General features: G+C 37.6%; 1 protein-coding gene across 4 annotated transcripts in view; it reads left to right on the forward strand.

Moving 5' to 3' along the window:
• Nucleotides 1-13,688, forward strand: part of RPRD2 (regulation of nuclear pre-mRNA domain containing 2) — a 102,317-nt gene that overhangs the window by 45,801 nt on the left and 42,828 nt on the right. For all 4 annotated transcript variants that reach the window (XM_055403589.2, XM_055403590.2, XM_088835729.1 and 1 more), the window contains exon 2: nt 382-511. In XM_055403589.2, the coding sequence (XP_055259564.1) occupies nt 382-511 (130 nt within the window). The remainder of the gene's footprint in view (nt 1-381; nt 512-13,688) is intronic.

Raw genomic sequence — 13,688 nt, forward strand, 5'->3', positions numbered from 1 at the left:
TTCAGTCGTGTCCGACTCTGTGTGACCCCATAGACGGAAGCCCACCAGGCTCCCCTGTCCCTGGGATTCTCCAGGCAAGAACACTGGAATGGGTTGCCATTTCCTTCTCCAATGTGTGAAAGTGAAAAGTGAAAGTGAAGTCGCTCAGTCATGTCCAACCCTTAGCGACCCCATGGACTGTAGCCTACCAGGCTCCTCCGTCCATGGGATTTTCTAGGCAAGAGTACTGGAGTGGCTTGTCATTGCTTTCTCCGGTTTAGGCATTAGGTTCAGTAAATTGATACATTAGTTCCTTTTTTTTTTTTGTCTGTATTTGGAGTAAGTTACACGAAGTATAACTTGACTCATTTGGTTTTCTTTATTCTCTTTTCTCATCTCCAGCTGCCTATCCCCACCGTTTGAATCTCTTTTACCTTGCCAATGATGTCATACAGAACTGTAAAAGGAAAAACGCAATCATATTCCGTGAATCATTTGCTGATGTACTTCCTGAAGCAGCTGCTCTAGTGAAGTAAGTAAATTCTCACTCTTCTTTGGGATCTAAGTTTAGAAAATTTAGAATTTTAATTTCCCATACTACCCATTAGTGAGAATTATAAAAGTTGCACATGCTTGAAGATCCCAAGGGTATTTTGTCTATATTGTTCATTATAACTTCTTTGGTAATACACATATTTTTCTTTTAAAGAGTTTTTCTTCCCTTTTTGAAAACTTGTGTGTTATCTATGCTCTGCCTGTTTTCTCCTTATTTGACCAGGAGAATGTATCTCCTGTTCATACTCTCTGTACTTCTGTTTCTTCCATTCTGTGATTTTTATATATTTCCATTTTTCTTATAGTCTTTCTGAAATCTTGCCCCCTTCACGAAATCTGTGTAATTAGGAAAAATAAAAATATTTACTCCTAACTCCATATTACTTTACTCCATTCTTAGCAAAATCGTATCCAGCATTTTCTAAAGTGCTGGAACACTCGTATTTGATCTTATTTGCCCTGTATTAATAGTGTTTTCCTTGTGTTTCATGCATATTTGTAAGTTGTTTGCTTGGTGCAAGAAGCACACACATATACACACAATTGAAGGATAAGCAGTTATGTGGAAAAATAAAAATAGCCAAATATTTCCTCAAATTATATACTTGTTATGATTGTATGAATATATGAATATTCTATTTTATTGATCCATTTCTTAGTATTAACCCAGTCACAATGGAATGATCCTTGTCCCTTCCATTGGATTGTAAACTTGAGATGGTCTACTTTGGTATCACAAAAGATTAAGATGTGGTCTTACTTTCAGGTACTAAGTAATAAAGATTTATACACATGTCAGAAGAACATAAAGTAATAGCACCTACCTTTATTGAACATTCATAATTGACCAGATACTTATACAAAGTGCTTTGTGTACTTGAGGTTGTTTAATCCTGAGAACAACGTTTAAAGTGGCTACTACTATTGTCCCCATTTTAAGGAGAAGAAAACTGACTTAGAAAGATTACATAGCTTGCCTAAGCTCTCACAGCTGTGGGGGGAGCGGGGGAGGGGGTAGTGGTATTTGGCAGAATTCCTAACCAAGTCTATCTAGACCTCAGAGCTTATGTTCTCTGCTGCCTCTTTACATATATAAATTCAGTATAATTTTGAGTAAGAAAAGCAGTGTGCTAAATGATCTTCACTTACGGTTTCTGCTGTAAACATCATTATAGTCTGGAAAACTTAACCTAGTGTTTCTTAGACTTAGGTTTCATGACCAAGTTCATGGATTAATATAGGATTGCCCGCTTCTGTTTTACCATGTAAAGATATTTTTAAGAACAACTACTTTGTGTTACTGTTTCACCGAAAAATATAGGAATGGGATAATCTCAGAATAAAGTACAGTCCTTTAAAATAAAATTTTAAGCTCCAAAAATGTTTTCAACTCAGTGGAGGTTATCTTCAGAAACCTGTAATAAAATCACTTAATGGTGAAACAGTAAAAGCATTTCAGGACAGCAGTGCCCTTTATCATCATTACTATTCACCATTAGGTTGAGATTCCCTTTATTTCTAAATAAGTAAGAAGAATGTATTTAGAAGAGATAGAATTGTGATTATTGGCAGATAATATGATTACCTATATTAGGGGTGGGCAACCTTTTTCTGTAAAAGACCAGATAGTATTTTAGTCTTTGCAGGCCATAGGATTTCTATTGCCACTACTCAATTCCACTGTTCTATCATGAAACCTGCCATAGACAATACATAAGCAAATGGTTATGGCTGTGTTCCAATAAAACTTTATTTACAAAACAGGCAACAGACTGTATTTGGCCTGAGGTTTGTAGTTTGCAAACCCTTGGCCTACATAGAATCAATAAGAGAGTTCAGTTAAATAACCAGATTCAAATTCAACATAGAAAAGAAGTAGATTGCCTATGTATGTTGATAGTAACCAATTAAAAATGTAATTAGGGGATATATGGGAGGCTTGCTTCTGCCATGAAACTTAAAGGGGGACTTCTCCCTGTAAGTTTGTTGGTGGGCCCAGTGCACCTTTGTGGGCCTCTGCCAGTGTTGAGTAGCCATGGACTAGCAACCAGTTGTTCGTTTGTTTGTTTGAAGTATTTTTGTATTGTACAAACTAAACATTCCAAGGACAAAACACTTAACATCCTGATAGAGAAACGAAAGAATGGGGACAGGCAGAAGACATGTAAATTAAAGAAAAGAATCTTCAACTCAACTATACAAAGAAATAGAAGTTTAAATGCAACTTTTCACACTAATCAAAAGAGTGGAGTTCTTTTTCTAATGGAAGCCAGGCGTTTATGTACTGCTGGTGAGAATATGAATTAGAACCTTTCTTGAAAGCCATTTGGCAGAATTTGTTGAAAGGCTTTAAATGATCTGTCCTCCAGAAATTCTTGAGGCATTGAGAGCCTTTAAACTTTTCATCCTCTTTGACCCAGGAATGTCACTTATAGAAATCTATCTTGAAGAAAAAAATCAGAAATGCAAAGATTGTCTTCAAAGGATGTACACTGCAGAATTTATTGAAGTTGGAAACAAATGGTTAAATTGTGATTATTTTTTTAATGTAATTAGGGAAAAAAGATTCTTTTGGCAACACAAAGTAATGCCTCCTGTCCCCCAAGTAAAGGAAACCTTACCCAAAAATTACATAAGAAGTATGTAAAGCTTTTACAGAGAAGAATTTTTGAACTTTACTAAAGGATATTAAAGAAAATGTGTGTAAATGAAGTAATTGATATATAATTTGGAAGGGAAAGATCTGGTGTTGTTATTCTTTCTCAAAATGTAGACTATAAATTTATTGTAATTTCAGTCAGAATCTCAATAATATTTAATGTAGAAGGATTAAATATCCAAGATGATTGTTTATAAGAATATTGAGGTCAGAGCTCCCCTGTCATTTATTTATATATATTTTAAAACAGTAATAGAATCAGGAATAGAAGACTGTTATGAGTGAAACAGAATATATTTTCACTTATAAAGAAATTAATTGTAATGTGGTGTAGTCACACAGTCGTGTCTGACCCTTTGCACCCCCATGGACTGTGACCTGCCAGACTCCTCTGTCCATGGAATTCTCCAGACACGAATACTGGAGTTGGTAGCCATTCCCTTCTCCAGGGATCTTCCAGATCCAGGGGTCAAACCCAAGTCTCCTGCATTGCAGGCAGATTCTTTACCATCTGAGGTAAAGTATATGATAAATGAGAGGATATTAGGATATGAGCTTTAGTATTCCATTAACAGCTGCATCCTAACCACCATTACCCCCTTTTAAATTTCTGTTCACAGTTACACTTTTGCAGATTCATTTCTCTTAATTTAAGGCTATCATTTTAATCGCTTTAATTTAGGAGGGGCAAATGTTTAGAAATTCCAGGCAGGTAACCTAGGTGAGTGAAGTGGGTTGATTGTAAGGAAAAATCCATCTAAAAGGGACAGCAGCTACTCAGCTCTAGCCTATGGCCATAAAGAAACATAACTTCAGTGTTAACGTATGTTGTCAGACCTTCCAAAAAACTCATTTTTAAGCTAGGTCAAAATCTAGATTCCTATATGAAGTTTCCTAAATTTTAAATGTGTGAAACTGACTCATATTCTAAAAAATTTATTGCTAGCCAAACAAAATACATCTGAGAACTAAATTTTAGGGTTATAAATAAGTTTTAGCACGTGGGTGAATTTGCAAATACAAAATCTGCAATTAATGAGAATCAGCTATATTTAGAAATCTTAACAAAAGATGTATAAGATCACTGTTGAAAAAATTATAAAACATAATTGAGAAACAGTATGGAAAACTGAAAAATAATTTGTGGATAGGGAAGACTCAATATTTAGTGATATCATTTCTTCCCAAACTGATTTATAAGTCTAATGCAATCATAATTAAGATCTTGATAGTTTCCCCCCATTTTACAAATTTATTTGCTTTTGTACAATTTATTCATTCCTGGAACATATGTTGTGTATTTACTAAGCGCTTCACACTGTTAATGAGCTGAGATTTAGACAGCAAATAACACGGTGTAGCCTGGACACAGCATGAATAGGTGTGGACCAGTAATGTGATGACTGCTGCAGTGGAGTTGTCTCAGCTTGCAGTAGGGGCAACTAAAGTACAAATTGATTTTGAATTTTGTATGGAAGTTCAGAGAGCTCCCTCCTCTTCTTCCCCCACAAAGAAAAAGCTAAGAAACTCTTGAAGAGTAACAAGGTGGGAAGACAGGCTCTACCAGGTTTCAAGACTGGTTATAAAGCTATGATAAATAAAGCAGAATAATATTTGCCCAGAGATAACCAAAGAAACCTGTAGAACATAATACAAAGTCAAAAACAGACCAGTGTATATGTATATTTGGTCTCTGTGTGAAAACAAAGAACTTTTTCATAATATTGCTGGGGCTGATTTGCTGTACAGGAAAGATTAGCTCCTGTGCACATCTTACACAAAAATCAATTGTATATTAAATACAAATATGAAAGGGCTACAAATCTTTTGGAGACAACATAGGAGAATATCTCATGACCTTACCTCATAAGATTGATAAATTCAGCTACATTAAAATGAAGACCTACCATTTAATCAAAAGACACTATAAAGAGGGAAAAGATAAGCCGCAGAGTGGGAAAAAATATTCTGCAGTCAACAAAAGATTTATATCCAGAATACATAAAAAATTACAAATAATAAAGATAATATATTGACGAGTTTAGTTTTACTTGGCACTTATATTAGAAATCAAGCCAGAAATTGTTTAAATATTTATTAATGACTTTTAAAATAATAAATGTTAATAACCAAAAATTATAGTTTTAATAGTGTTTTGTGTTCTTGCAGATCTCTTTAGTATCTGGCTTAATAGCAGAGAGCCATATTTTCTTACCTCCTTTTGCATTCAATCTGTTTTGATAGCACATGTCATGTAGCCCTAGAATTGCTGAAATATATTATTACATATCATATACGTTGTCGTGATCAGGAGAGAGAAATCACGTACCAGTAATTTAAACAGGGAAAATTTAATATAATGGATCGTTAAGAGACTTTTCTGGCAGTCCAGTGGTTAAGACTCCATGCTTCCAATGCACTGGGCACAGGCTCGATCTGTGGTCAGGGAACTAAGATCCCACATGCCAGATAGTGGTGTAGCCAAAATAAATCAAATTTTAAGAAGCTTAACTTTGTGGGGGGGAAAGGACCATTAAGTAGGTAAAAGGTAGCTAAGAAAAAGGTAGAAAGAATAAAATAACTCTTTAAGGTGATATGGAATAGTATGTGCTGAAAGCAGCTACTGCTTCTGAACCTGAGGGAAAAGTAAATAACTACCCCTCAATCCTGGATGTTCATTGGAGGGGCTGATGCTAAAGCTGAAACTGCAATACTTTGGCCACCTCATGCGACGAGTTGACTCACTGGAAAAGACTCTGATGCTGGGAAAGGTTGGGGGCGGGAGGAGAAGGGGACGACGGAGAATGCGATGGCTGGATGGCATCACCGACTCTGTGGACATGAGTTTGAGTGTACTCCGGGAGTTGGTGATGGACAGGGAGGCCTGGCGTGCTGTGGTTCATGGGGTCGCGGAGAGTTGGACACGACTGAGCGACTGAACTGAACTGAACTGAACCCTAACCCACCCCAAGCTGAGATTCAGACCTCAGGAAAGAGTAGATGGCTGCAAGAACATTCTACCTGTCACTAATGGTTTAGAAACAGGTCAGAGAGCACTCACCACTGAACTACAAGAGCTGTGCTGAAATGCTGCCAGGGTGCCTCTGTGCTGATCCACTTGAAAATATAACCCTGAAAGAGGAATCCCAACTGCTTCTTCCAGCCTCTGTCACTCCAGGGCTCTCTGTTGGCAGAGTCCAACTCTGAACCAATGGGAAATAGAGTTTTCAGTGTCTGGCCCCAGTACAAGGAAGGGCGTCTTGGAGCTTAGAACCAATAACTAGCACACATATGTACCAGATGAGGATAAATCTTTAAGTCCACCAGTACAAACATTAGCAAAATTGTGGCACAGTGGAAGCTCTCGTATACTGTTGGTTTGAGGGTTGATTGGTATAAAACAACCTCATTTTTTTTTAAGTTTGTTATATATACCCTGTGATCTTGTAGTTCCAACCCTAAGCTTTTACAAACCGTGAGAAACTTACATATTTGCAGCAAGATCAGTGGAAGGGAATTTTTATACCAACTTTGTCTATGGTAATAAAAATTTGGGAGAATTCCCTGACAGTTCAGTGCTTAGGACTCCATGCTTCCACTGTAACGGGGCCCAGGTTCAGTCCCTGGTTGGAGAACTAAGACTACAAACCACACAGTCCAGCAGAAGAATAGTAAAGTGAAAACTCTAATTTAAAAAATGGAAACACTTTTTACAGTAAGATGGATGAATTGTGGCATACTGGAATATCAAACAGCGAAGAAAATTAATTTCAGTTATATGCAATGATATAGATAAATCTCACAAAATACTGGTTGGAAGTACAAAGGAATATTTCTGCATACATAGTATGAATCCATTTATATAAAGTTCGAGTTTGGCAGAAAAATAAACTGTTGTTTATACTTCAGTCAGTCAGTTCAGTCGCTCAGTCATGTCCAACTCTTTGTGACCCCATGAACTGCGGCATGTCAGGCTTCCCTGTCCGTCACTAACTCCCGGAGCTTACTCACAGTCATGTCTGTTGAGTCGGTGATGCCATCCAACCATCTCATTCTCTGTCGTCCCCTTTTCCTCCTGCCTTCGATCTTTCCCAGCATCAGGGTCTTTTCCAGTGAGTCAGTTCTTCACATCAGGTGGCCAAAGTATTGGAGTTTCAGCTTCAGCATCAGTCCTTCCAATGAATATTCAGGACTGATTTTCTTTAGGATGGACTAAAGGAACCTTTAGGTTGGATCCCTTTCAGTCCAAGGGACTCTCAAGAGTCTTCTCCAACACCACAGTTCAAAAGCATCAATTCTTCGGTGCTCAGCATTTTTTATAGTGAAACTTTCACATCCATACATGACTTCTGGAAAAACCATAACTTTGAGTAGATGGACTTTTGTTGGCAAAGTAATGTCTCTGCTTTTTAATATGCTGTCTAGGTTGGTCATAACTTTTCTTCCAGGAGCAAATGTCTTTTAATTTCACAGCTGCAGTCACCATCTGCAGTGATTTTTGGAGCCCACGAAAATAAAGTCTGTCACTGAAGTGATGGGACCAGATGCATGATCTTAGTTTTCTGAATGTTGAGTTTTAAGCCAACTTCACACTCTCCTCTTTCACTTTCATCAAGAGGCTCTTTAGTCCTTCTTCACTTTCTGCCATAAGGGTGGTGTCATCTGCATATCTGAGGTTATTGATATTTCTCCCGGCAGTCTTGATTCCAGCTTGTGCTTCATCCACCAGCATTTTGCATGATGTACTCTGCATATCAGTTAAATAAGCCGGGTGACAATATATAGCCTTGTTTATACTTACCTATTTTTAAAACAAAATTAAGGAAACAGGTGTTATAAAAGTCTACCATCCCAGGTAGATGGAAGGGACTGTGATCTTGAAGGGACCCACTCAGGTCCTCTAGGTAGCCAGTAGTGTATTATTTCTTGACCTGGCTTGTGATTATATGGGTATTCACTTTTTAAGTATCTGTTAATATATATCATATGTAATTAATGTTATTTGCAGCTTTTCTGTAATATAAGATTTACTTGGACTAAACAGTTTTCAAATGACAGTTTTAAGTAAATGAATTTAAGAAGTTGGTTCCCTTTGAAAATTGAATTGGCAGCTTCGTAGAACAAATTGCGTAGTCAGTCATAGAGCAGTACAGTATTCCTGATTAGGTATCAGTTCTTTAAGGTTTTATTTACTCTATCCCTTCACCTTCCTTATAGATCTAGTATCCTCAAGAAATTTTCCTTTCCTAACTTGTTTTTCACATTTTACGTAATCTTTTTTTTTTTAATTTAAATGTATTTATTTTTGATTGGGGGTAATTGCTCCACAATATTGTTTTGGCCCCTGCCGTATATCCACATGAATCAGCCATAGGTACATGTATGTCCCTTCCCTGGTGAGCCTTGCTCCCATCCCCTTCCCTACCCTTCGTGACTGCTCTTCCCCAGTCTGGATTAAGCAGTTCTTCTTTGCTATTATTATACCTACCACTTCTTTTGTCATAGCCCCTAACACACCACTTTATAATTGATACACTTGTTTTTGTCACCAGTTTCTATCTCCCAGACTTTGAGCTTCTGCTCCCAGCACAATGCTTATCATATCATAGGTGGTTGGTTAGCTTGATGCATGGACGGAAATACCATGGAGTGCTATAAAGCTGTGTTTCTTAGGTATAGGCCTAGTTATTCATTGGTGGGTCCATGGATATAGTTTAAAGCGTCATTGGATTGTCTAAGCATATTGAATATCATCCATATGATTCCTTATTAGCAGTTCTGTGAGTCATTTTCAGTGGCTCTATCATGTGTTTGTATTTTGGTGTAAGACAATATTACTTTATCAGAGGCTAATGAGAAAAGGTTCAGTCAGTTCAGTTCAGTTGCTCAGTCGTGTCCGACTCTCCGCGACCCCATGAATCAGAGCACGCCAGGCCTCCCTGTCCACCACCAACTCCCGGAGCTCACTCAAGCTCATGTCCACAGAGTCGGTGATGCCATCCAGCCATCTCATTCTCTGTCGTCCCCTTCTCCTCCCGCCCCCAACCTTTCCCAGCATCAGAGTCTTTTCCAGTGAGTCAACTCGTCGCATGAGGTGGCCAAAGTATTGCAGTTTCAGCTTTAGCATCAGTCCTTCCAATGAACACCAAGGATTGATTTCCTTCAGAATGGACTGGTTGGATCTCCTTGCAGTATAAGGGACTCTCAAGAGTCTTCTCCAGCACCACAGTTCAAAAGTATCGATTCTTTGGCGATCAGCTTTCTTCACAGTTCAACTCTCACATCCATACATGACCACGGGAAAAACCATTGCCTTGACTAGACGGACCTTTGTTGGCAAAGTAATGTCTCTGCTTTTTAATATACTATCAAGGTTGGTCATAACTTTCCTTCCAAGGAGCAAGAGTCTTTTAATTTCATGGCTGTAATCAGCATCTGCAGTGATTTTGGAGCCCAAAAAATAAAGTCTGACACTGTTTCCACTGTTTTTCCATCTATTTCCCATGAAGTGATGGGACCAGATGCCATGATCTTTGTTTTCTGAATGTTGAGCTTCAAGCCAATCTTTTCACTCTCCTCTTTCACTTTCATCAAGACACTTTTGAGTTCCTCTTCACTTTCTGCCATAAGGGTAGTGTCATCTGCATATCTGAGGTTATTGATATTTCTCCCAGCAATCTTGATTCCAGCTTGTGCTTCTTCCAGCCCACGTTCCTCATGATGTACTCTACATATAAGTTAAATAAGCAAGGTGACAATATACAACCTTGACGTACTCCTTTTCCTATTTGGAACCAGTCTGTTGTTCCATGTACAGATCTGACTGTTGCTTCCTGACCTGCATACAGGTTTCTCAAGAGGCAGGTCAGGTGGTCTGGGATTCCCATCTCTTTCAGAATGTTCCACAGTTTATTGTGATCGACACAGTCAAAGGCTTTGGCATAGTCAATGAAGCAGAAATAGATGTTTTACTGAAACTCTCTTGCTTTCTCCATGATCCAGCGGATTTTGGCAATTTGATCTCTGGTGCCTCTGCCTTTTCTAAAACCTGCTTGAACATAAAGGTGACTTTAATATAAATAATTGTATCAGTTGAAGGCACTAATAATTTCAGCATACACTAAAGAAAAAAATTCATAGTAGTTCAAATGGAGAAAAATGGTGAAATAATGAAATGATAATGGATCAGTCCTGGGTGTTCATTGGAAGGACTGATACTAAAGCTGAAACTCCAATACTTTGGCCACCTCATGTGACGAGTTGGCTCACTGGAAAAGACTCTGATGCTGGGAGGGATTGGGGGCGGGAGGAGACGGGGACGACAGAGGATGAGATGGCTGGATGGCATCACCGACTCGATGGACATGAGTTTGAGTGAACTCCGGGAGTTGGTGATGGACAGGGAGGCCTGACGTGCTGTGATTCATGGGGTTGCAAAGAGTCTGACATGACTGAGCGACTGAACTGAACTGAACTGAATGGTATTATGGTCTTGAAAAGTTTAAAGCAATGTATATATTCAGTATCATATTTGTGTTGCAATGTAGTTTCAACAAAATATCATCTATAACTTTAAATCAGTGTTTATATATGAATGGTATTTACTATATTTTTGTTTAATTTGCAAATTTTGACTTGTAGTTGTTGAAGAACTATAAAATGTTTTCCAGAGAATCGTATAGGGTAAAAAGATATAGAGACTTTGTGATCATTTTCATAGGCAATCCAAGAGAATTTACAGACTTATGAGGGTTCGGTGAGGTTGCTGAATACAAATCAGCATATAGGAATCAGCAGCATTTCAGTATGTCAGAAATAACCAGTTATAATAAAACGATATTATTAACAGTAACAAAAGAGCTCTAGATACCTAGAATAAAAGTGTGTTGAGACCTTTATGGAGAAAACTGTAAACTTTAAAAAAGATAAAAATCAGCATATACAGTACACTTTAATCAAGTTCCCAATAGGACATTTTAAGAAATTTGTTATACTGATTGTCAAATTCATATAGAGGAGTCAGTGTCTTAGGAGTAGCCAAAACTATTGATAAAAAGCAAGTATGGGACTTCCCTGGTGGTACAGTGGATAAGAATCTGCCTGCCAGTGCAGGGAACACAGGTCCAACCCCTGGTCCAGGAAGATTCCACATCCCTTGGAGGGTCTAAATCCTTTGTGCCGTAACTTCTGAGCCAGTGCTCCTAGCCCATGAATCACAGTTGCTGAAGCCTGTGTGCCTAGAGCCTGTACTCCGCAGCTAGAGAAGCAAGCACACTGAGAAGCCTGAGCACCTCAACTCAGAGTTACCCCGCTCGCTGCAACTAGACAGAGCCCCAAGCAGCAGTGAAGACCCAGCGCAACCAAAAATAAACAGGTTAAACAGAACCACCAAGTAGGTCTTAACCTTTAAAATACCAAAGTTATTATTATTATTTATAATAATAAATAATATTTATTTATTAATATTTATTAATGCCAGAGTTATTATTTGGTTTAGTTTCTAATACATGTTTTTAGTGATACTGTGTGTGGAGGGCTTGAAGGGATGATTTCATGACCTGTATTTTTGACAAAGTGATGAATAAAAAAGTGAAATTATTCTCAATAAAAATATGACAAAGGGAAAAATAATTATTTGGTACAGTAATTAAAAGAGGATGATATTAATACAAGGATAGACAAATAGATTTAAGGAACAAAACAGAGCCTGTTGATGGACCCATACCTATATGGAACCTCTGTAAATGGTAGAAGTCGCATTGCAGTTCATTGGGGGAAAGATGTAGTCTTCAATAAGTGATTCTGGGATATGGGCTTTCTGTGTGGAAGAAATAAAATTAAATGTTAAATGTTTCCAAATACCACACACAAAGCATATTCCAAATGAATTACTCTGATATATAAAACAAAACTTTAAAATGTTAGAAGAAAATGAATATTTTCCTGACTGTAAGGGTTAGTTTAGAAAGCTCTTAAGACACAAAGAACAGATAATAAAGAAAAGTATAAATTTAATTACATAAAAATTAAACTGCGTTATAGAAGACACTCTAAAATTAAAGACAAGTGACACACTAGGGAAAACATAGGCAAATAAAAAAAATACATTTTTATAATGGGGGTTATTTTAGGCTATATAGAGCAGTGTGTTTTTATTTTTCTTTGGCTGCTCTGGGTGTTTGTCACGGCATGTGTAGGCTTCTCGTTGCAGAGCTAGGGCTCAGTAGTTGTGGCTCGTGGGCTTCTCTTGTTGCCATTTGTGGGCTTAGTTGCCCTGCAGCATGTGGGATCTTAGTTTCCTGACCAGGCATCGCACCCGAGTTCCCTAGATTGGAAGGTGGATTCTGATTAAGTATTGACTACTTGCTCCTTGAGTTGACCCCGTTATTTGGTCTTCTGTTTGGTCAGTTGGCAAATATTTATTAAGAAGCTTCAAGATACAGCACATTACTATGATGATGTACCAGAAATAAGATATTGATAAAGAAAAGATAGTCCCCTGAGTGAGGCACACGATTATGCTGTTTGGTTCTGGTTGGTTGTTTGGTTTTGTGTTGTTCATGTTTGTTGTTGTTGGGTTTTGGCCACATGGCTTGTGAGATCCCAGTTCCCCAACCAGGGTTTGAACCCGGGCCCATGGAGTCCTAACCACTGACTGGACTGCCAGGAAATTTCCTAATTCTGTTTATTTTAACTTTGATAGCTGGGCACCTCTTCTTACACTCTTCATCAGCTTTGTGCTTTGAAATAATTTACTTTTTTGTTTTAAAAGTGGTCCGAGGCAAGGGTTGCTAGTATACAAAGCATCCATCTATTCAGCATCATAGGAATTCTGCAAATCAATCAAATTTTTTTGTTACAAGTCAAAGAGCAAAGTTTATATTTAATTATTTTATGATGTGTATGTGGTAGTAGTTGTATGTTCTTGAGAAATTGAGATTATTATCAGTAATGGCTGAAATAGAGGTCTAGAATTACAAGGTAAGTAAAACTGCTATTCTGGATTTTTTTTTTTTTTAATTTTAGTTGAATTTGTAAATTCAAGAGGTGGTTATATTGTGGGAGTTTGAGAGCTCTATGTTCGTATAAATGAAAAACAAATCTAGCCAAGAATTTTAAAAGCAGTTACTATTTCTCCAGTGTATTTTACTTGAGGATTTTGGTGAATAGCTGTTGGGATTTCATAATGAATAGTTGGGTTTGAAAATGACAAAGTCTAGTTGTCATTCATTTACTATTTAGTGAACACTTTTTAGGTGCTGAAAAAGCAATAGTAAATGTTACAACCTTTGCAAACAGACATTTACAAATAATTATGATGACTTCTGTCTGAATGGCCAGCCATCTATTCTAAAGGGTCCTTTTTTATAAAGCAGTCACATTCTTGACAGAATATAAGCTGAACCACAACAGTGGACATATTAGAATGGCAGAGCTGACATTAATTAGTATGCCTATCTTGCTAATACCACGTGACCTGGGCTGTGGAGAGGGA

The sequence above is a fragment of the Moschus berezovskii genome, chromosome 4, assembly GCF_049115385.1.
Source record: "Moschus berezovskii isolate FMDL1 chromosome 4, NW_MosBer_1.0, whole genome shotgun sequence".
Lineage (NCBI taxonomy): Eukaryota > Metazoa > Chordata > Mammalia > Artiodactyla > Moschidae > Moschus > Moschus berezovskii.